The sequence below is a fragment of the Bos mutus genome, chromosome X, assembly GCF_027580195.1.
Source record: "Bos mutus isolate GX-2022 chromosome X, NWIPB_WYAK_1.1, whole genome shotgun sequence".
NCBI classification, from domain to species: domain Eukaryota; kingdom Metazoa; phylum Chordata; class Mammalia; order Artiodactyla; family Bovidae; genus Bos; species Bos mutus.
In genome coordinates, this window is record NC_091646.1 from 110981042 (window position 1) to 111005632 (window position 24591).

General features: G+C 42.4%; 1 protein-coding gene across 5 annotated transcripts; it reads right to left on the reverse strand.

Annotated features, from left to right (window-relative positions):
- Window positions 1–1224: 1224 nt before the first annotated feature.
- On the reverse strand, window positions 1225–21850 carry TLR7 (toll like receptor 7). 5 transcript variants are annotated; one of them, XM_070365977.1, is made up of 3 exons: window positions 19178–19481; window positions 19047–19082; window positions 1225–6027 (listed from the first exon to the last, which is right to left on the reverse strand). In XM_070365977.1, the coding sequence occupies exons 2-3, from the start codon at window positions 19047–19049 to the stop codon at window positions 2878–2880; spliced, it is 3153 nt and encodes a 1050-aa protein (XP_070222078.1). In that variant the 5' UTR covers window positions 19050–19082; window positions 19178–19481; the 3' UTR covers window positions 1225–2877. The 5 variants fall into 5 exon arrangements, with proteins under 5 accessions (XP_070222078.1, XP_070222079.1, XP_070222076.1 ...); XM_070365975.1 differs by lacking the exon at window positions 19178–19481 and adding an exon at window positions 20944–21850 and having other exon boundaries at window positions 1226–6027; window positions 19047–19147; XM_070365976.1 differs by lacking the exon at window positions 19178–19481 and adding an exon at window positions 19600–20288 and having other exon boundaries at window positions 1226–6027; window positions 19047–19147.
- Between the last annotated feature and the right edge of the window lie 2741 nt (window positions 21851–24591).

Below are 24591 nucleotides of genomic sequence, written 5' to 3' on the forward strand. Positions count from 1 at the left end.
TGCTCCTGAGGTCCGGCATCCCACCACCCAGCTGGTCAATCTGCCCCGTGGCCAGGGTTCTCTGTCCACTAGAGTGTGTGCAGAAGAGGTGGAGGACAAATCAAACCTTGTCCCCACCCCCCATTGTAAAATGGGGTCATCAATACCTTACAGGAGATACAAGCTGGATCCCCTTGGTGAGGACCACGAGAGGCCAACAAAAAGCGTGTTTTATAGCGGGGGCGGGGGGGGGGGGGCAGGGACAGCCTCCTGAAAAAGAGGTGTGTGCATCCTTGCTGTCCTCATCAGCTTCCTCGGGAACAAGACAAGACGCCCAGACTGTTACATCACTGCGGCCCCTCTCATGTAGTCTGTACTCCCTGACTACATGTAAGAGATCAGCTGGACCTAAGACTGTTTGGACAGAGCTGGGAGCAGACGTGAGGATGGGCCAAGAGACCTTAAGAGACCCTGACTTAGCCATGGGGTTGCAGTCAGACTCAGACTTTCTCTGCTCTATGAACTGCAGCTCTGTGTTTCGCCTTTTTCACAGCCATAACGCTTACCTGCCCAATGCCTCTCTTGGCTTGGATCCTACGAATGTCCAAGTCGTGCTAAGGTACAGTCTCTATCTGAGGAAGAAGGACAGGTTCAGGGCTGGAAGAGGTTGGGAACCCCTTCATGGTAGCATGGGATTCATGGACAATCCGGAGTCTCTTCCCCACTCAGAGCTTGGCAGGGGACCTAGCAGTCATGTTTTCCTGGTGGCCTGAGTTGTTGGCTTTCGATCCAAGCCATCTATGAATGGCTCTAATGGTACAGGACTCCACAGAGGACCCTCAGGAGATTAAAAGAGTGACTTATCAAGATACAAAGGAATTAAAATGAAAACCATCTGTTACTGTGCTTTGGGTCATTTCCTACAACAAACCACTGTGCACAACCTCGTGTTGAAATATGCTGTGGTTTCTGAGTTGTGTTGTTGTCAGTTTCCCTTCCTCTTGATTCATTTCAGAAGATGTTTGTCTTCAAGTGCTTCATGGTTTATAAATCACCAAAATAACTTAAACCTTGTATAGTTATGTGTTTTAATAGAAGAAATTTATGATGCCAACAGCCAATTTTTATGACGTTATCTTTGTTTTCACATAGGCACCTATGAAGTACAATCTAGCTTACTGAGGCTCAGATCGTTGGCTCTGTGGATTCCAGAGATTAATTTGGGAGTTCGTGACCCTTACTGATTACATGTCCTTTGGAAATAATACATATAGCCATCCTCAGAGTAAAACCTTTGTCTTTTCCATATATGAAGAAAACACAGTTATCTCCCAGATAATTTGAAGTCTGGGATTTGAAGCTATCTTCTAAAGGGCACAGACACCTCTGTAGATAACTTTTTTCATGAAATAAAAACAAACAGGTCACATTTCAGACTTTGGACTCATGCAAATTTATACACACTTAGAAAGTATGTGTCTTCAGAACATCTTGGTTCTTTCTGGTGTTTTTTTTTTTTTTTTTTGAGTACTGAAGCCAAAGTTCAAGACTCAAGCTTTCTCAGTGTTAATGGTGGTAAACCTCTGTTCCTCCCCCAGCCTCCAAATTTAAAGGAATCCATGTGACTGTCATCCCTGCTTGCTAACTCTAAATAAATATATGCTCTTGGGGTTCTCCTTTAGAGTTTATCATCAAAGCTGTCTGACATTGATGGATCAAGTTTTCAGATAATTACAAGTATGCAGTATTAGTTAATAAAGCAGTTTGAAAGATCATTGGATGAGGCAACTTTTCTTTGGAAACAGTACTTTGCCATGCAGATAAAAAAATCTGTCTTAGATCGGCTGCTGTAACAAAACATCACAAACTGCATGGCTTAAAGAACAAACATTTATTTCTCACAAGTCTGAAGCATGGAAGCCAGTCTGGAGGAAATCAGAATGCCAACGTGATCTGGTTCTGCTGAGGGTCCTCTTGTGGGTTATAGACTGGCAGCCTCTCTCCATACCCTCACACAGTGGGAACACAGCAAGTTAGTCCCCTGACTGCTTCCTCTAAGGCAGTAATCCCATCACGAGGGCTCCAGTCTCATGACCTAACCACTTCCTAAAAACCCCACCTCCCAACACCATCACATTGGGATATTAGGATTTCAACGTATGAACCTGGGGGGAGAGAAATATTTAGTCCAGAGCCATATTCAAGCAGGTAAATTATCATCAAAAGTAAAGAGCATGACTTTGCATACAGAGTGCTTTATTCTTCTCCCACTTGTAAGTAGACTATATCCATCGATGACAAAGATGTTTCTGTTTCCCCAAAGAGCCCAATAACAGGCCCAGGAGAGAAAGAGCAAGGAGCACTTGAGCTGCAACCACCTGCTGGGGGCCAGCACATGGTCTGCACAGAACGGGGCACTAGATGGTTGAGTCAATTGGCTGAAGAGTTAACTGTGTCTTTATTTTTACCACTAATTAACTGGTACATTTTAATGCCATATAAGCAGACTTTTTTTTAACCCTATTTCTATACATACCAGTGCCTCTTAAGGGTAGAAGTGCAGTTCTTGGTGACTGTGTGTATGTGAAATAATCACAATTACAGGAGAATCAAAGTCCCACATCCTCTACTTGCCACCCTTCTCCCAACAGTATTTTATGCAAGGGCAGAAGACAAAGACTCAAGTGCAAATGGAGACAGAGAGAGCTGAGAAAGATGACTTGATGCTTATATAAATCCCATTTTTCCACTTCCTTTGTCATGTATTGGTGACTCCTCTCCAATATGGGCAATCCCAGGGCTTGAAGAATCTTAAAACGCTCTTCTGGCAACACATGGGTGAGCCTATCAAGGCAGCCAAGCTTCTCCTTGGTAGCAGTCACATTCGGCAAAGAAGGGCTAGGCTGTCTCTTTGAACACCTGACTGTAGGTCACGTGATTGTCTGTGGCCAGGGCATTTTTCAGACACTGCCAGAAGTACGGGTGAGCCTGTGGGTTTGTTGGCCACTCAAGGACAGAACTGCCACAGAGCCTCTTCCGGAGTTGGAGAAACTTGGACTTCTGAAGGGGCTTCTCAAGGAATATCAAGATGATTACATCCACTTTTTCATCCATGAGCCTCTGATGGGATAAGTAAAATGCTATCTTAAAATTTTCAGTCTTTGCGTACTTGTCTGTCATCACAAACACTGTCTTTTTGCTAAGCTGTATGCTCTGGGAAAGATTTTCCAGAACAGGCTGCCCTGGTAACCAGTCCCTTTCCTCAAGACATAAATTAAAACACTTCTCTCTCGGGTCTTCCAATTTGGCCACCAGCTCGTCCAAAACCCACTCTGTCACTGCTGGGTCTTTAGTGTCATATACAATGAAAGCATCATAGCAAGAATTGGGTGATATCAGACGTCGATACCCTTTTATTTTGGCTTTACAGAAATGATAACTATACCACACATCCCAGAAATAGAGATGGTTTGCTATTGTGATCATCATCAGAGAGAGAACTGCTGATATGGAAAGTGAGAACAGGATGAAGTTAGTCAGATCTAACTCACAGGTATATAGATCCAGAGAGACTACACTCTGGCCCTTGTGTGCTCCTGGTCCCATGCAAGTCACATCTGTGGCCAAGTAAGGAATAGTCACCTCGGTATGGTTAACCCACCAGACAAACCACACAGCATCACAGTTGCACAGAAATCGATTGTGATGCAGAAACAAAATGTTCAGATTGTTGAGGACGTTTTCTGGAAAACTCGTCTTTTGGATAACCTGAATTTTATTTGAGCTGAGGTCCAGATGTCGCAACTGGAAAGCACCTTGGAGAAAATACTTTGTCAGGCACCTGATTTGATTATTCTTAAGTATGAGTTTCTTGAGGCTGCGGGAACAGTTGGATAATCTCTCAGGGACAGTCTTCAGCTGGTTGAAGCTGAGGTCCAAAGTTTCTAGATTCTTCAGACTCTGTAGTCTTTCCCAACTGAAAGACTTGAGCCCATTTTTGGCTAAGGAGAGAGTCTTTAGATTTGGAGGCATACTATCAAAAACTCCCAAAGGTAAGAAACTCAGAGAATTTTCAGAAATGTCTAGCTCTTCTAAGTTTAGCAGATTCTTAAAGAATTTTAAGTATCTGTTATCACCATCTCTCCATAAAATATCCAAATGGTTGCCTCTGAACTCCAGGATTTGAAGAGATTCACTCTCCATGGTCCTGCTGGTGGAGGTAGCAATGTCATTATAGTTCATCATCAGTTTCCTCAGAACCTTGAGGTTCTTGGTAAAATTTAGCATGTGAGTAATTCCTTCTGATTGAAAATAATGGCTGTTACTGCTTATATCTAGGACTTCCAGGTTGTGCAGCTCCTCAAATGCAGTTGAGTAGAGTAAATCAAGCCGATTGTTAGAGAAGTCCAAATATTTCAACTCCACTAAAGGCTGAAATTCACTTCCATTAAGCGTCTGGCTAATGCTATTTCCTGATAAGTTTAGGCATTTGAGGAAAGAAAGATGCTGGAAATCAGAAGGCTTGATAAAAAATATATTATTTCTACTAAGGTCCAAGGTCTGTCCATACATATAACAATCTTCATTAAGAGGTAAGAAAGAAGGAGGCTCTTTGCTCTTGGACCGGCAGCTCCTTGCATACTCATCATATCTGAAATAATGCAGTGTTTCAAGGACCTGGGGCCCATGGCCTTCTACAGAAGTTCTCCTGTTAGAGCAGAAACCACCTTCAGGTGAATCTCCCGAAGGTGATATTTTATTCACTGAAAGATCTATGAATTTCAATGTTTTAAATTGGTTAAAAATGCTGAGGTTAGCAATTTTTATAAAGTTAGTGCCAAGATCAAGAACTTCAAGATTGGGAAGATTATGTAATGGGAAGAGGTTTAAACTATTCAGCTCTTTAAAGACATAGCCTTTGATTCGCAAAACTTTCAATTTTTTCAGTGAAGAAAATGCATCTGATAGATTTATAACTGCATGGTAGACCTGAAGATCATAATTGAAAGACAGATCCAAGTTGACAAGGTTATGAAGAAGATGTAAAAATTTGGCATCCCCAATTTCTTTGGCCAAGAAGTTTTGGGAAAGATCTAGTTCTTTAAGTTTGTTAATGTTTTTAAACCATCTTTGGGGCACGTGCTGTAGAGAGTTACTGTGTAGACGTAAGACTTGCAATTCTGTCAATGCATCAAAAGCATTTGGATCAATCTGTAGGGGAGAATTATTTTCACAGGGTGTGCAAGGAAATGGAACATTATAACAACGAGGGCAATTTCCACTCAGATCAAGAACTTGTAGTTGACTGAGGTTATTAAAATCATCTTCTTGGATTTTTGTAATGATGTTATTGTAAAGATAGAGTTCTGTCAAACTAGATGGCAAAACAGTGGGGACAGCTGAGATATTGTTATCTTTTAGGGAGAGCAATTTTAAATTTCTCATATTTAGGAAAGCATCTTTTTCGATAGTAAATGAAACATTACAAGGGTTACGATAGTAACAGTTTTGGCCCAGGTAGAGTATTTCTAGGTTGGCCAGTTCTGTTAGATTCTCCTTCATGATCAAAAAGATGTTGTTGGCCTCCAGGCTCAGCAGCTGTAAGCTGGGAGGAAGATCCTGAGGTATTTCTAGAAGCTGGTTTCCATCCAGGTAAAGAGATTTTAAATACGTGAGTTTGCTAAAGCTGTTGGGTTTAATCTGTAGCCTTTTGGTGCACACGTTGTCTTTTGGCCCCAGTCGAACAGGTACGCAGTTGCATCTGAAATCGATCTCCACCAGATGGTCCAGCCGGTGAAAGGAGGCTGGAGAGATGCCTGCTATGTGGTTAATGGTGAGGGTAAGGTTGGTGGCATTGGCAGGAATACCTCCAGGAATTTCTGTCAAATGCTTGTCTGTGCAGTCCACAATCACATGGGTATTTGGGGCATCCAGAGTGACATCACAGGGCAGAGTTTTAGGAAACCATCTAGCCCCAAGGAGTCCAGAAATTAGGATCATGTTAAAAAGGATAGGAAACTGTCTCTTCAATGTCCACATTGGAAACACCTGAAAGTATAAGAATAAATCACCCATTTAAAATACACCAAGATCCAGAATTTAAAACTCCCGTTTGCTGCCTCTCTCTTGCTCCATTTGAAAAATCAACAGCTCAGGTTTATCGTTCTCAACTGTCTAAATAGCATCCCTGCCCCCACCCCATGACTGTAGTTGTCAATTACTGAGGTTCATAAAAACGTACATATTTCGCTTTCAGCATCTTGGCTTTTGTTATATCGCTTTTCAGATAGGGGAAGCAGCATTTTCCTATTCCCTGTTACTTATAATGTTACAATGGAAGAGCCGTCAACATGCTGCCAAAGTCTGAAATGCAACTACATCTGGTAAGAAAACCTTTAGTGCAATTAACATTTGCTTGTTAAGCCCACCTGGTACACATTACAAGAGTCCTTTACCACATCTGAGCTTCTTAGTATGCTAAGTAGGGAAACACTTTGCAGACTGAGACACAGTTCAGCGATATTAACTGATCTGTTTATGGTCACCCAACTCCTGATATTTTGGCACTGCTATCTATAAGCCCATTTTCCTCTTGGACTATTTTTGGAAATCATCTCCAAGATGACTTGGGGATGAACATTTTCCCTACACATTGGGTTTACATTACACAGATTAGGAAAGGGGATAATATAGTAGGGTACCACCTGGGTGATCCCCAATTGATCAAACAGGATACTCATGGGAATGAAAGGGGAGGGGCTTTAATAATTTATGCCAAGACTACAGGCACAAAGACTCTCTCAGACCAACTGGGACATGTGGGAACCTACTCTTACGGGTAATTCTTGGGCATCTATGTTTAGTATCAGAAACACCTGGACTCTGGGCAAAAAAAGACCTTAAGAGGGAATATGGGACATAATGAAGAGTTTTACTAACCACCCTATTAACTCGAGCTTGCCTTGCATAGGGGGTGGTTTACCATAGACTCGCTCTCAAGTTTCAGAATTTCTATCAATATTTTCCTCCAGAACACTGGTTTTCATTTCGCCTGTGTTCATCCATGGGGTGATCTAGCCTGGGTCTCTACAACAGCTTTCCAGCTCAGTTAATGCTTTCATCCCCTCACCTGACTGAATCAACCAGTCATGCTCATATCTAATAAATCTACTGCCTACTTCCCTTAATTCCTTTAATAGGGGATAAATAAGCAAAATTTTCCCTCAGCATTTTCTCTACTGCAAGATGGTTAAAGAAGGAGTTCAAAGAGCTTCTTCACACATCTTTGCACGCCTAAAGCTTGTTAATTTATTATCATTTTATTAAGTCTTTTCCTCCCATTTCTACCTGTTTTCTTGCACCTGTCCACTTTTCTCCTTGTCTACTCCCACCCCCTACTCCACTTTGCCAGGAGGTTTCACCTGGACTATCATCACACTGGACTCAAACCTGGTCTCCTTGACTCCCATCCTCCTCTACAATTCATCCATCAAGAGCATCAGAGCAGTCTTTATAAACATGAATCAGATCAACTACAGTGATCACTCATTATGTTTTGAATGAAGTCCAAAGTCTTTGCCATTGTTTATATCATGCATGTTTTGACTCTAGCCTACCACACTGACCTTGAACCACTTTTCCCCTTCTTTGACCACATGGCAGATATCCGGCCTGTTTTCTGTTCTGCATTTGAGTCAGTCTTGGCACTTGCTGTTCCCGCTTCCTGAAATGATCTTTCTCCTCCTCTTCCCACAGCCAGGTCATTCTCATCCCCTGGGTGTCTGCTTAAATGACACATCCCCAGAGAGGCTGTCTCTGAGCAACTTGTCTAAACACCCTCCCATGTAATAACAGTGATAAAGACAGGAGCAGTAATTAACTTAGATAGCATTTAGCATATGTTGGGCAAAGTTTGCAGTGCTTTACATACATTAACTCACTCATTTCATCTTCATATTAACCACATGAGGGCAGCATTACAGGTCTTTGGTCCCTTATCCACAACCTTTGCAACTAGATGTGTTTTGGAACTCAGAATTTTTCAGATTTTAGAAGGCAATGTGATGTATGTACCTCATATTATGTAACACTCCAACTGGAATCTGGGGCAGCATCTCATAATCAAACACATAAAAATTTGTGCAATAAAGCACAGGATTGTCCACTCTAAGTGGGATTTAAAAAACAAGAACAAAAACAACAAACACTAGATCATCTGGTTCTGGTCTAAGATTCATCTCCAAATGAGTTCAGATTAAGTTGTGCTTACCATCAGCTGAGTTAGGACAAAGCTTTCAGTTTAGGGATTCTGGAATTGTAGACCTCTATTATTATCCCCATTTTACAGATAAGTCAACTGTGGCAGAGAGAGGTATATGTACTCTGTATTAGACTACTGTGCTTTATTTCTTTCATAGTCTTTAGCACAATCAGAAATAATCCTGTGGATCATTTATATGCTTCTGGTTTATGTGCTTATTTGTTTTATATATATTTTGCATGCAAATGTTAGCTTCGAGAGAGCAGGGTTTTGTGTGCCCTCATGTAAAACAATGTCTCGCACTTAATGCTGATTATGTTTGCAAAATACATGAATGAAAGAATAAATGCATAAATGAGTGAACAGTGAAATACAGCAAAATAGTTAAAAGAAATCCTCCTTGGAGTAGGTTAGGTGTACAACATAATGATTTGAGATATTGCAAAATGATCACCACAGTAAGTTTAGTTACCACACATAGTTCCAAGTTTTTTTTTCTTCTGATGAGAACTTTTAAGATCTACTGTCTTAGCAACTTTGAAATACGCAATACACCATACTTACATGACATTCCCAGAAGGCCAACTTCAGTTTTACTCTAAGGGGAAATTGCTTGACAATATTCCTAATGATGACATGTGATGATTAACTCCTAACTGTTCCAGGCAATTTTATGAAAGAAATGCCCTAGGGCTGAAGTTAGCCTAGCGGGGAGGGGAAGCTAACTTTATTTTTTTTTAATTGGAGGATAATTACTTTACAATATTGTGATGGGGTTTGCCATACATCAACATGAATCTGCCACAGGTGTACATGTGTCCCCCTTCAACTTGAACCCTCCTCCCACCGTCCTCCCCATCCTATCCCTCTGGGTTGTCCCAGAGCACCAGCTTTGGGTGCCCTGGAAAGCTAACTTTAGTTTTAGTTCTATAAGATGGATGGAAGGAAACATAGCTTCGCTAAGTGAGGTTTTCACTGCCTGCAGCCTGAATTCTAAAGATGATTAAGACTTCCTTAATTTGGGGCCTTCTGGGTTTGAAAAAGCCAACTGCCTTACCCCAAACAATAGCAGATGTCATGGATACAGCTTTAAGAGGAAGTAAGTGTATGTTCACACACATTTTTCTAGCACTTTCCATTAAGCATTTTCTAGAAGACAGTGAAAGCCAGCCCAGGGCCCCCAAAATCTGATTAGGAGTGCTGCCTTCTTCTTGACTCAGACAGCCTCTGGGAAGTTGATTAAATTGAGAGACAAGAACACTGAGGGAATACAGAATCTTCAGACTTAAGTGGTGTAAAGCTTCTCTGGCCAATGTGATAGCCACTGGTCACGTGTAGCTGTTTCTATTTAAATGAATTAAAATGAAGTGCAACTTTCAAATTCAGTCTCTCAGTCACACTAACCATATTTCAAGCGCTCAAAGTCACCTCAGGTTCGTGGTTACTGTATTCAAGCACACAGATACGGAACATTTTCCATCACTGTGCAAAGTTCTAGTAGACAGAGCTGGTCTAGACTAGAGGTTGGCAAACTTCTTCTCTAAAGGGCCGGACAGTCAATATTTTAGACTCAGTTCAGTTCAGTTGCTCAGTTGTGTCTGACTCTTTGCGACCCCATGAACTGCAGCACGCCAGGCCTCCCTATCCATCACCAACTCCCAGAGCTTACCCAAACTCAAGTTTATTGAATTGGTGATGCCATCCAACCATCTCATCCTCTGTCGTCCCCTTCTCCTTCTGCCCTCAATCTTTCCCAGCATAATTGAAGCTATTAATGTGGGTACTTAAATAACCACTTAGAACATTATGAATCAAGGTGGTAAAAAATAATTCTCAGCTCACAAAAACAGGTAACAGGACAGATTTGGTCCATGGGTCGTAGTTTTCAGGGCCCCGGTCTGGGCAAAAACTTCCATTTGCACATGGAATTACCTCAAAGCAAATCCAGTTCAAGTCTGCCAAATATGAGAAGAAATCATATCACCTGTAAACCTCTAAGTTGCCTCATGGGCCGCTAATTTCAACCAATCGCTTTTAGCCAATTATTTCATCCTCACCCCAAGAAATAGGTTCACTGACAATGAGGACACTGAGATGCAGAAACTATAGAACTTGCCTGCCAGGAGATCTGGCATGCAGTGCTGGCCCTCAGCAATTCTCCTGGCTTACCTTCCCAGAAGTCTAGGTATCAATTCACCCATGTCTCCCTCTAGGAGGTAAAACACTCTAGGGGCTGTGGCCTTATCTGTCTTGACCATTTCTGATGATGCCTGCCACCTAGTGAGCACAAGACAAATATCGGGCAAGTAAACCAAGGCTTTGAAAGTTCTTAAAATCCCGTGGAGGCTCACATTCAATGATCACAAACAGTAAAGTCTTTCCAAAGATCAGATTTTTGATAAGGCAGTGAGGAGGGACCAGGAGGGCTGGGGGCTTCTCAAGGAAGGAAGGAAGGAAGGAAGGAAGGAAGGAAGGAAGGAAGGAAGGAAGAAGGTGAAGTCGCTTAGTTGTGTCTGACTCTTTGTGATCCCATGGACTGCAGTCTACCAGGATCCTCTGTCCTCTAGGGCTTGCCTAGTGGCTCAGAGGTTAAAGCGTCTGCCTGCAATGCAGGAGACCTAAGTTCAATCCCTGGGTCAGGAAGATCCCCTGGAGAAGAAAATGTCAACCCACTCCAGTATTCTCGCCTGGAGAATCCCATGGAAGGAGGAGCCTGGTGGGCTATAGTCCACGGGGTCACAAAGAGTCAGACAAGACTGAGCGACTTCACTTCACTTTCACTTTGTGACCCCATGGACTGTAGTCTACCAGGATCCTCTGTCCATGGGATTTTCCAGGCAAGAATACTGGAGTGGGTTGCCATTTCCTTGTCCAGGAGATCTTTCTGACCCAGGGATTGAACCCGGGTCTCCCGCATTGTAGGCAGACACTTTACCATCTGAGCCACCAGCAAAGTCTGAAATCGGAAAAGAGCCACAGAAGAAAAGGGGATGGTATCCAAGGGAGGCCCTGGGGAGCAGACCTACAGAAGGACTCCTATGCAATCTGTTTTCTCAGAAGTTCTTCCCCCTGGAACCTGAAACCTGAGTGGGAGCACAGAACTCATTTGTCTCTCCTGGGAACAAGCACAGCCAGGATGGGACTGTCCCTGACTTGTATTCAGTCGCTGAGTCCCAGCCCAGGCAAGCTGGATGCCGGACAAGCCTTCTCGTGGCTCTCTGCGCCAGCTGCCTGGAACTCACAGATGGGTTCTGATCAAGCAGGAGAGGAAGAAAACTGAGTCAATGAACAAAGCCTTTTAAATGTGTTAATGAGAAATAATACCTTTCAGGCTTCCAAACAGAAAAGGTATGTTTGAGAAGATGATTGTAAAATGTGAAATAGTCCTTTATTCCCAAATTTCCCAAAGTATGGAAACTTCCCCTTTCAAACCATGGGGAACTACATGGCTTCAGAATTAAGCTAGGACCTTCGCTTCAACTAAAGGCCATTTTTAAATGTAAGTGTTCATTCAGCATGATATGAGGTCTGTTTTTTTCATTTCATACAAATAACCCACATTATTTTTTTTTTGCAATAATTGCCAAAGACATACATCTTTCAGGAATTTGATTTGTAAAATAACATAATTCACCATAATAGGCCTGGCTTTAGTCATGAATCATAGCTGATTACACATGCAAATATACTGGGTAAATTTGGATGCTCAATTAGCAAGCTAATTATGGTAAAAATGGGACTGTTTGATTTTGTACTCACAGGTGTTCTGTTCTCTCAGTAAATCACCTTTTTGTTAAAATGGAAAATGTAGAATTCACACTGACTAGTCATCAGACAGTCATTTGTGTTTTTTTTTTTTTTTATAATGGTCAATTACCAGGTATTTATTATGTTCTTAGATGCCAAAGAAGATACTTTGTTTATATTACATCACTGAGCCCTGACAATGAAGTTTAAAAGACATAAATATTCCCATTTTGCTGATGAGAAAACAGGGATCAGAAAGGCAGTTTCAAACCAAGATTCAAACTCCATTTTAACCAATCATCTTCCAGTTATTTCATATTGTTCCAACAAATGCACTTGGTATGCTATATACATGCATTTTGGTTAATTTCCTTTTCAGTTAAAGGATTTTTGGTCATCTAATGTTTTGATATTGTGGTACTTGGAGTTTTCATAATAAAAATGTCCAAATATTATGAAAAGGTATTTATGATTTGAGTGGGACCAACTCGAGAGAAAAAAAGAGACTTTTCAGATCATATAGTTCTTAGGTGTGCATTCATATCCAGTAATGCTATGCTAGCATAGTTCATGGATTTATAAATTTAAAGGCAGACTGAGCTTTAGCTTCCTAATAAAGAAATATATGCCAAGGCCCCCAGATGCAAACATGCTGGAATCACCACAAAAATGGCAACAAAGGAGGAATAGAGAGTAAAAGGAGATGAATTCAAAGAGGGAGGAGCTGTAGTCCCACATTGAGGATTCCTACAGGGCCTTGTCAGCCATCCCAACAAGGAATGGAAGACCGATCCATTGCAAATTTTTAAGTCAAAGAGTGCCATGGTCTGACTTCCATGTTACAAAGATCATGCTGGTTACTGCCTTGAAAGAGACAACGAGGGGTGAGGTTGGAAGCGTGGAGACCAGTCAAGAGGCTATGATGGTAATTCAAGCAAAAGCCCCAGCTGGCTGGGGTAGAGGTGGTGAGAACTAGCCAGATACTTGGATAGATTTGGAAGGTGAAGCCAAATCAAATAGGACTTTCAAGTTCTTGGAAGAAAATGAGAAGAGGGGTTGGAGGCAGCCAGCATTTCTGAGAAGCTTCCTGCAAAGGGGAACAAAGATGCTGGCGGTAGTTCCCAGGGCCAAGAGGGTCAAGAGGATTTATTTGAGGATGGGAGGAATAACGGTACATTGTAATGATGGTGAGAGGGAAAAAAACTTTTTTCCAAAAACCCCATCATTAATAATAGTACCAATGACAATGCAGGAGAGATGGGAGAATGCTGGTGCGTGGAGCCCAGGGAAGGAAGCAGGCAGGTGACCCAGTGCACTAGTGGAGAGATTTGGCTTTAGCAAGGAGCCTAACAATTCCATCCTTAGTATAAGAGTCTGCAAACTATGCAATTATCTCCCACCTCCTTAGAAGCTGGGCAGGCTTTTGGGACTGTCTGGAGGACAGCAGCAAAGTAGGACTGCACAACTTCCCAGGCAGGGACAGACAAGGTGGGAGACTTTCACGGCACCCGGTGCTCCATCTTTCCCTGTCTCTCTCTCCACCTGAACTGGAGTCCTGAGCCACCAGCCTTGGAAGAAGCCCGGGGACAGCACAGCTGACATGTTGGGGAGACCACCCAGAGACAGGGGCAGCCTGCAGCTGCGGAGCTTGCCCATCTGGGCACCAGACCTGTGTGGGCGGAGCCCAGCCCCTGACATTGACTGCAAGGCGAGGGGGAACACACACCAGCGCCAGAGTCACCTTGCTGAGCCCAGTCAACCTGTGGGCCCGCCACTCCTAACACTCGAGGACAGTGGTTGTTTCGAGCCAGTGGGTTTGGGGGTGATCTGCTCCGCCGTGGTGGGTAACCAGACCATAAGTCAAGCAGGACGGGCAGGTGTAGAAGCTCTAGGTGGGCACATAAGTGGGGAGGAGCAGGTGGGTAATCTCTTCCAATTGCTGTGATGCTCTTGGGGAGACGGTGAGCAGCCGGCAGGAGGGGCTGGTGGGGCGAGGGAGAGGGGAAGGTGGAGAGAGTCCTCTAGGCAGAGGAAGTCAGGTGTGATTACCTGGTGGCAGGGAAAAACCCTTCACCATTCGGTATTTCATCTGCATTCCCCTCGCAGTCTTTATTATGTAATTTTCCATAGCCCCTGATCTGGTTGGATGAAAGGCCTACAGAAAAATTCTTCACAGAAGGAAATTGACCTCAAGGTGAGAACGAGTGAGGCCAGGGGACACTCACGGTTACACTCAGTTAAGAGAAGATCTGCTCCCTCCTTCGCTCATCTACCCAACAGACTGTCTGAAAGGCCAGCATACTGGGCATCCTCTGTGGGCTGTGACATGCCAGCCTTCAAGGGACCACAGGTCAGTGCCCTCAGATACTCCTCCCATTTATTTTCAAGATGAGAGAGCAGGAAAAAAAAAAAAAAAAAAAAAGGCCACATTGCTTGAGTTGAAAAGGAAGTGTTGGAATATGCATTTCCGGTGGAGGGAGTCACTGAAGCCAAGCTACTAAAGCCAAGCAGACCACGGCGCAGTGGGGATCCCCCACGTGGACGGGCTGGGTTGAAGCAGAGGTGATGGCAGGCTGGAGAATCATGAGACAGGGACCAGGAAGAGACAAGGAGTGGGGCGCAATTGTGGGAAATCCTTGAATTCGAATTCAGTAAACTTTTGTCATGTTGCCGTGACACTGAATTGTTTGATAACTAAATAAGCGTTGTATATATCACCCTAGGGGCTAACCAAGGTCTGCGAATAATGGAACTTAACAGATGTGATATTGTTTTATAGGCCAGACTCCACTGGGAATTTCCCTACTAGACTTACAATGACCAAATATCCCCTTTTTGCAAATTTTTGAAATATTTCTAATTATAGGCTAACCTCTGAAAAGTGTAATTACCATAGACATCAAAGTTTCATTATATAACAACCAAAAGATTAAGTACAAGGACATAACCCATTTACTAAAAAATAGACTTTTTATCATTTCCTTTCTCCCATTTTAGCCCAACAGACCTAGTTTTCAAAATAAAAGAGTCAAACGATATAAAGGAGTCTTATATAAATTAGAAATTCAACAGCTACTTTGCATCATAACAGGCACCAAAGACCAGAAGAAATTACATCTGACTTGACCTCATACCCTACCCTCTTTTTTCCATAAAGGAAAACTGTCAACTTGGCAAACTTTTTCAGTAAAGAGCCAGTCAGTAAATATTTTGTTTTGCAGGCCATACAGTCTGTATCACAGCTACTCAAATTTGCCACTGCAGTGCAAAAGCAGTTATAGACAATATATAAACAAATATGCAAATACTAAAGCTAATTGTGGGCACAAAAATTTGAATTTAATATAACTCTTAAGGGTCACAAAGCAGTATACTTCCTTTGACTTTTTCAATCATTTAAAGAGATTAAAAAAACCTCTTAGCTTGTGGGCTCTACAAAAACAGGTGGCAGGCTGGCTATGACCCACACCCATTATTTGCATTGCAACCTAAACTTTGAGGGACTTCTGAGATATAAAAATGATCTATTCTTGGGGTGCAAAGACGCTGGTTGGTTGGTTGATCTGTAATGATTGCTTTTAATTTTAGTATGATTTTCCCTATTTTTAAATAATCAGTTTTGATTAGTTTAGTTAATGGACTGCTTTGTTTGGCCAGGAAGGAGTGTGCTATATCTAAGAGCAGAATAATGTTTTTATTTGTAAAATCGCTTAACTACTGTTATATCTTGGCATGTTGCCTCTAACACTCATCTCCCTCTTCCTGTATCTATTTCAAATAGTGAGAAGCACTTCAATACTGCCAGGTGCTTCATCTAGTAAAGTTTTGATTTTAAGTTCTTATTCTGTCATCTAAGCTGTCTTGGACATTAGTGAATCACTTTCCCTCATGAGCCTCTGATTTCTCAACTATAAAATGGTTTGAATACAGGGCTCTTTTGTGAAACTATTGATAAAACTATTGAGAAACTATTGAGAAAAACTATTCATGCAAACTGTCATTCCAGATGAACCACCATTTAGCAAGCATCTAGTATGTGCATTAAAAACATCAGGAATAAACAATACTTCACTACTAGATTGCTTTTTCCGTTTACCATTTTATCATGAGTACTTTCTTAAGTCATTCAGTATTCTTTTAAAAAATATGAGACTTCCCTGGCAGTCCAGTGGTTAAGACTCCAGGCTCTCAATTCAGGGTCACAGGTTCAATTCCTGGTTGGGGCACTAAGATCCTGTATGTCAACCAGCACAGCCATAAAACCAAAATTAAACAAATAAATAAACAGATGATCTGATGGTTATATAACATGCTACTTAATGTCAGTCAGTCAGTCAGTTCAGTCGCTCAGTCGTGTCCGACTCTTTGCGACCCTATGAATTACAGCACGCCAGGCCTCCCTGTCCATCACCAACTCCCAGAGTTCACTCAAACTCATGTCCATTTAGTCGGTGATGCCATCCAGACATCTCATCCTCTGTAGTCCCCTTTTCCTCCTGCCCCAAATCCTTCCCAGCATCAGAGTCTTTTCCAATGAGTCAAATCCTCGCATGAGGTAGCCAAAGTACTGGAGTTTCAGCTTTAGCATCATTCCTTCCAAAGAATACCCAGGACTGATCTCCTTTAGAATGGACTGGTTGGATCTCCTTGCAGTCCAAGGGACTCTCAAGAGTCTTCTCCAACACCACAGTTCAAAAGCATCAATTCTTCAGTGCTCAGCTTTCTTCACAGTCCAACTCTCAAATCCATACATGACTACTGGAAAAACCATAGCCTTGACTAGACGGACCTTTGTTGGCAAAGTAATGTCTCTGGAGGACCACAATTAATGAACCCTTTCCCAACACTGGACATGAGATGTTCTCTTTGCTATGCTGCACAGACTACCTTCATAAATTGCTTGTGACATCCCTGATCATTTCTTTAAGAAGAGTTTCTAGAAGTGGAGTTTCCATATCAAAGGGTCTGAACTATAACTATTAATAAGATCGAATAATTTCCCTATGCTTTTTGACATTTTCTGGTTTTTTTAAAAACTGTTTTCATATTTTTTCTTATAAAAGATATCCCAATTTTTTTCTTAAGGACTACATTATCGCACTTGAAGCCCACATTGAAGCCCTGAGTAGGAGTGTGTGCTGGGCTCGGTCTAGGTAGAACAGAGGGGTCTCCACCACGGCTTCCAGGGTCGAGCTGCCCAGCCAAAACCAGAAGTTCTTAGACTCTTGAAGCCCCGGCTCCCTCATCTATGACTTACAAGGCTGCTTAGAGGGTGAAATCGAAACAGAGACGTCCAGCCCTAAGCACGATGCTCACTATAGTAAGCAGTCAATAAATGTGAGCTCTCTTTACTACCATCAATCCTATCACGCCATCCCTCAAGGGGCACAGGCAGATGTGGGCCTCAGTTTGCCTATAAACAGACATCTGAGTTTCTAGGAAATGAAACTCTACACTGTTGCTTCTCTGTCTCTTCACACAGTGTCCTGTGGTTAAGTCTTCATTAGACCTTAGACATGAAATGAGCCTGGGAGCCCACCTTCCAATCTAGAAGTCAGAGTGGGTTCCTGGTACAAGTACTCCATTGTGTCTAGTTGGGGTGACAAAATAATTTCAGCAAGAAGTCACTGGTGTCTTTTTCTGATGAATTTTGTGGCATGCCTAATAACTCATACCACATGCAAAGGATCTAAATATACATTCTGTTATTTGAACCTCCACAATGGCCCAGCAAGGCAACTAGAGAGCCATAGTAATGTTCATTTTATAGTATAAAAAAAAAGCTGAGTTTCAGGGGGCTTAAGTGATAAACCTAAGGATCCCTCACTAGTAACTGGGATAGTGAACATGACAGAGTCTCTCTGTGACTAAACTTTAGTCAAGCTCCTCTGACTCAGCCTTGATATTTGGGCTTTTGTGTTCATGTGGCCATTTTTCACAAGGATCCTGTCAGGTTGGTTTAGGAAGAGCCCCTCACCACAGTTTCATTATCCTTGCTATCTGATCAAATACCCCATCTCTACGACCCCCCAGGGAACAGTCCATCTTCCTGGCCTGCTTTCAGCAAGAACCCTGTCAGGTGGGTCGAGTCAGAACCACCCCACGCCCTGCCACCCCTGATGTTTCCTCTTAGTAATTTTCCACCCGCTGACCTCCACTCTGCTCCTGGACTATAAATCCCACATGCCTCTGCACTATTTGGAACTGATCCCAGTCCTATACTACAGTCTCATTTCCCCGATTGCAACAGTTCCTGAACAATATCTGTTTTTACAGCTTTATCTACTGTCCGGTTCTGGTTTTCTTGGACTGCATGGGAGCCCAGGCTCCCTGTATTTCTAGTCCTATGCATCCTGCCCGCTCCCTCCCCTGCATACTCGTTTAGACACCACCAAATGCTAGAAAAACACAAAGGAACCTCAGTAACTTGTATGGTAATAAAGCCCGAAACGAGGGCTTCCCTAGTGGCTCAGTTGGTAAAGAATCTGCCTGCAATGCAGGAGACCTGGGTTCAATCCCTGGGTCAGGAAGATCCCCTGGAAAAGGAAATGGCAACCCACTCTAGTACTCTTGCCTGAAGAATTCCAAGGATGGAGGAGCCCGGCAGGCTACAGTCCATGGGACCACAAAGAGTTGGATACGAGTGTACAACTAACTTTCAAAACCAAAAACGTGGGGTGAAAAAAGTTAGACCCATAGAAGCTATTTCCCCAATTCAAACATTTGCTCCTCCTCAGGGCAGGATGCATTAATTCTTATAGGAAGGAGAACACAGCAAGTATTGATTAATCTTAATTAATCTTAATTAATTGAAATTACTACCATCTGAGCCACCAGGGAAGTCCATAGGAATGAGAACACAGCAAGTATTGATTAATCTTAATTAATTGAAATTACACAATACCCCCATGATTAATCTTGGTTATGAAAGATCATGAAAGTTTTCCTCAGTAAATAACTGAAGTACAGATAACTTAAACATCTCTCTTGCTAGCCAGTTTCAGTTCTTCCACAAAAAAGGACAAATAACACTTTTTAGGGATCTCTTAGCTGTCCTTACCATTTTCAGTCTTCTTCCAAAATGAAACAGAGAGGTCTGGTTGAAGAGAGCAGAACATGAGAGGTGTCAAGATCAGCCTGAGATGGACCCAGTAGCATCAACTAAGATAAAGAGAAAACACCAAACTTTACCTTGCAAAGACAGCAAAGGATTGATGCTTCAAATTGTGCTGGAAAGGCTGCTTTAATATACGCTGTTGAAAACACTTATTAATAGTATTTACTTCCTCAAGTCCAAGTATCAAGCCCAAATATACAGACGAGAGACACGCTCCATAAAACCATTTCCAGCATTATTGTAAAAGTCTGACTTTATCTTCAAAGAAGTGACATTTGAGACTACCAAAACTCTTCTTCAGATTCTAAAAAAAAATTTTTTGCATATGATTTGGGTCCCTTCCCCTCTCTCCCCTTCTCTCTGAGAATGGCTCACAGATCTAGGTACTTAAATGATCTGAGTTTTTCCCAGTGTTTAAAATACCTTTCTTTGCTGCATGGAGTGAGTCCAGGTCTGGAGTCTTCTGAGGTGAAGAGATGAGCTGTGGAAAACCTACCTAAGTCATGGAGACTCCAGGCTGCCAGTCGTGAACTTTCTAAGTGCAAAGACTGGTTAGGGGGTAGGGGGAGGAGTGTGACTATTTATGCCATCTCAGACATGAGGTTTGCAGAAGCAGCAGGTTCCTTTTATTTCTACCACCACAGTCAGGGAAACCTCATGTCTAAATTCAAGCAACTTGGCTGGCTGATGTTTTTTTCTAGAAGTTTCTCAACTGGCGCACTCCTGCCATTTCTGGTGAGCTACATCTTTGTGGCATTGTAAGAGGCTGAGCAGCAACCCTGACTTCAGCCCACGAGATGCCAGCCACACTGCCCCTCGACAATCACAGATGTCTCTAGACATTGTAACACAGCCCCTGCCCCTGACTGAGAACCGTCATTCTACAGGTATCTTTGAGACGTGTCTACATTTCCCTTGTTCTCTCTTAGGCTCAGCTGAAAGGGACTCTGGTTTCTAAGCAGGGGCAGACTTGGTTCTCTCACTTGGGTGAAACGAGGGCAGCTATACTCGCAGTCCAGGGTCAGGTAAAACCGTTTCTCAAAGTGGGGTTTCTGGGAGACTCATTCCCTTCTGAAGTGATTACTGGGCCTTTTAGGGGGTAGAGTCAAAATATCGGTGGTTATGTTTAAAAGTCCACCTAGTCGATCCAGAGAGAATTTGAAAATTGCCAAGAGTGCCACAGGAAAACCATCAGTGATATCTACTGGATTGAAAAGCAAGCAGTGCCCTAGGTCAGCTGAAAAACTACTAGATACAATAATAAATGATCTTTACTGGGAGTTTATTTTGAACTGGACTGTTCTAACTGCATAATATGCATTATTTCATTGACTACTAAAAAGAACGAAGAAATATCTTCTTAGCCTTAAATTTTTTTTTTTTTTTTTTTTTTTTTACAAATAATGGAATTAATGCAGAAAAGATACTGGACTCTCCTCAGGTCACATACCATGTAAATGATATTCACACAAGCAAAAATTAAATGCCTTCTTATCATACCACTTTGCCATGCAAATAATACATAAAAATTAATAGCTTTCTCACATATTTTGTTGTTTGGTTGCTAAGATGTGTCTGACTCTTTGAGACCCCATGGACTGTAGCCTGCCAGGCTCCTCTGTCCATGGGATTTCCCAGGCAGGAATACTGGAGTGGGTTGCCATTTCCTTCTCCAAATAAACATTTCCTTCTCACATATAGACAGTAACTAATCCAGATGCATAATAGAACTTCCATGTAAAAGAGCAACAAAAAATATGAAATATTTGGGAAGAAAATTGTCATGAAACGCTTGGGAACGAAGAAGGTGGTAGATGGGCAGGGGTCAATGACGCCTTACCTCGCAGGCTGCTTCCTATCCATTTATTTGCCCCTCCGAATCTGCTCTCCATGCCTTCCTACCCAGCTATGTGTCTGGGCAGGCTGAGTTGTATGAACTTCATCACTAGCTGGCACACTTCTGGTTGAGTTCGGCCAATGCAGAGAGAGGTCAGAGCACCCCTGGGCTCCCTTCCTCTCTGAGGCTGTGGGTTGGCTACAACCCTCCAATGAGGCTCTCATCAGGTGATGCTCCAGGGCCACTCTTTGTGAATTCTACTGTTTCCTCACCTCGCCATTTTAGGCCTGGGGTTGTAAAGACTCAACCCTTGAAATGCTGAACCTTGTTTCTGATTTCCCTATATTCTGTGCACACTATCAAGAATAGCGACTTTTCCCAATTCATCAGTTTCTTATTCTGAGTGTGCCACATGTTTTTCTTGTCAGGAACCTGGAAGACACAGAGAAGATGTAAAAAGATAAAGAGAAATAGATCGTTATTAGGGCTAGAGGTCACAGCAAGGCATTTTTGGTTTATCACAAAGATTAGGGTTATGCTATCCATAAATGTTATCTCCTCTGGATAGTAAAGGGTACATGACCAGATAGCTCTTATAAAAATGAGCCACTGGATCTGACTGGGTTAAGATCCCCAGAGAGAACAGCCAGAGAGAAAAAGTAACAAGGGGAGGATTTTTTTTTCTTGATCTCTAAACGCTTCAATGGCATAGTGCCGGCACATCAGTGAAAGGGATGAGACAGCAAATTTTAGTAAAAGCATATATGGGGGGACCACCTGGTGGTCCAGAGGTAAAGAATCCAGCGTCCAATGCCAGGGCCATGGGCTCAATCCCTGATCAAGGAGCTAAGATCTCACACACCGTGGGATATCTAAGCCCACGCACCAGAACAAAATATCCCACATGCTGCAGCTAAGACCCCATGTGGCAAATAGACAAATAAAAAAATGTTTAAATGCACATCTGGAGTATTAAAGTCACATCAATGGCAAAAGGAAATATTAAGATAACATTGGGCAACTGGCTTAAAGTTTGGAAAAAAAATTAAGCTGTAGTCTTACCTTGTATCTTACATCAAAATTAATTGCATATGGCTCAAAAATTTAAATGTTAAGACCCTAATGCTGGGAAAGATTGAGGGCAGGAGAAGGGGATGACAGAGGACGAGACGGTTGGATGGCATCACTGACTTAATGGACACAAGTTTGAGCAAACTCCAAGAGGTGGTGATGGACAGGGAAGCCTGGTGTGCTGCAGTACATGGGGTCGCAAAGGCCGGACATGACTAAGCGACTGAACAAGACACTGAATATTAAAAATACTAGAAGAAACCATGGATAAATGTTTTTATAATCTTGATATGGTAAAGCCATTCTAAGCACAACAACAAGAACAAACAAAAACTCAACAGCAACAACACCAGAGTCTGAAAGAAAACGTCAAAAAATTTAGCTACAAAAAATACATCTGCTTACTAATCTATAAAGTGAGGGATGAGGCCATGTGATCAGTAAGGGCATGCATTCATGTTTTATAGTCTAACATCTTGAGAGATTATGATACAATTCTGTGTTCTTGTATTGTTATTCATCTTTGATTCTGTCTGCTAGGTCACCAATGATATTGCAGACCCCTTGAGTCAAGAATGTGTTGTCCCCCGCATCTCATCCATAATTGGTATTTACAAATCATTTTCATGATGATAAAATGAAAGTGATCATGAAAACCCGCATAATTCAATCTCTTACGTCAATTTTGAGAAGAGTTAGTGTGGCCCCCATGAGCTACCCGCATTTGGGTGACATCGTGGGCCCAGGCTGCCGCAGGTTAGTTGGCTCAAGAGAAACGATTGGATGACGAGGATGTGCTGTGCATGCTAAGTCACTCCACTCGTGTCTGATTCTTTGTGGATAAAGAGGATAGAGTGCTTCTATTTATCTTGCAAGAACAGGCCTCTCGTTGGCTGGGACACCTCTTACTTGGTTTTCTAAGTCTCAACACATTTGTTTTTTCCTTTTGGATTCTCAGTCGTGTCTGACTCTTTGTGACCCTATGGACTGTAGCCCACCAGGCTCCTCTGTCCATGGGATTTCCCAGGCAAGAATACTGGAGTGGGCTGCCATTTCCTCCTCCAAGGGATCTTCCCTACCCAAGGACTGAACCCACTTCTCTTGCGTCTCCTACATTGGCAGGTGGATTCTTTACCACTGCATCATCTGGGAAGCCCCTTTTACATCTGAAAGAAAAAAATCTACTTTTTCCTTTCAGATGAAAATAAAAGAAGACAGAAATGCCCTTGGTGGGTAGTTAAGGTTTAGGGTAAAGTGAAAGTTGTTCAGTTGTGTCCAACTCTTCGTGACCCATGGACTATACAGTCCATGGAATTCTCCAGGCCAGAATACTGGAGTGGGTAGCCTTTCCCTTCTCCAGGGGATCTTCCCAACCCAGGGATCAATCCCAGGTCTCCCACATTGCAGGCAGATTCTTTACCAGCTGAGCCACAAAAGGTTGGTAAATGTAGCAAACTGCAACATGTGGTATTAAAAGAGGGTTTGTTGTTTGTCTGAAGTTCAACTTTAATTGGGTGTCCTGTATCTTACTTGGCAGTCCAAGCTTTGTGTCATACTTTCATCTAGAGAATTAAACACTGATGATTAAGTTTCTGAAATGAAAAGGCAGGCCAGACTTCTGCAGGATCCAGAGTGCTCAGTGAACAGGTATACAGCTGGGGACAGAAACCCAAGGTTTGAGCCCCAGCGCTGCCATTTGATGGACGTAGACATCAAAGAGGTTGGGTGGAAACTTAACAACATACATACTTTCCTAAAGCTGATGAGAACCTAAATAAATCCGTAAATCAATTGCTCTAGTCCACCTAAGGCTGTGGTCCTAGCGTGGAGAAGTAGAACGTCTTAACATTTCTTTATTTGGGCGAGGATGGGAGTGACAGACCCCAGTGCTTCCCCAATTTCTGTTGCCTGTTTCCACTCTTGCATACTTAAAGTCAGGGCTCGCTTGAGCAAAAAGAGAAAGAACTTTAACGACAAGTGTCATAGTATTTTTATAACAAGGCTAAAATTTTAACCCTTTCAGTTAGATACAGCCATGAATGTCTTTCAAATAAAAAACTTTATTAGGAATTTGCAGATACCATGAATGTGCTCTTTATAGAGGACACATGGAAACAGAACACAGCCTCCATAGTTCCTTCGTATACAGTATATTTTTAGCACTGTAAAGTCCCAGTGTCATAATTAAACTTGTCTTTTGTTTCATCCCCCCTCCTCCTTTAAACTGAAATGTGAGGCAGTTCTCTGCTTAGTCCTGTAAGTTTCATTTTATCTTGAAATGAAAGTGTTCTGAAAAAGTCCTTGACAGGATATGCAAATTCATACAACAAAAACCTTCTTTCATGTTGAGGACTGGCCCCATATAAATATTAGTTTACCAGATGAGTCCAAAGGGTCAGCTGCTTTGAAAGAAGGCCCTGATGCAAATACTGGAGGGCAAGACTTAGAAAGAGAAAGGCTATCTATGGAGGTAGTGGTCGCTAAGCAGTTCTGCCTGCTGCCTGGGAAAATCAGAAGCAGTTTTGCCAGGTGGGCATCACAGATAATCCCTGTCACCATCTGGTTTGCGTAGATTCGTAA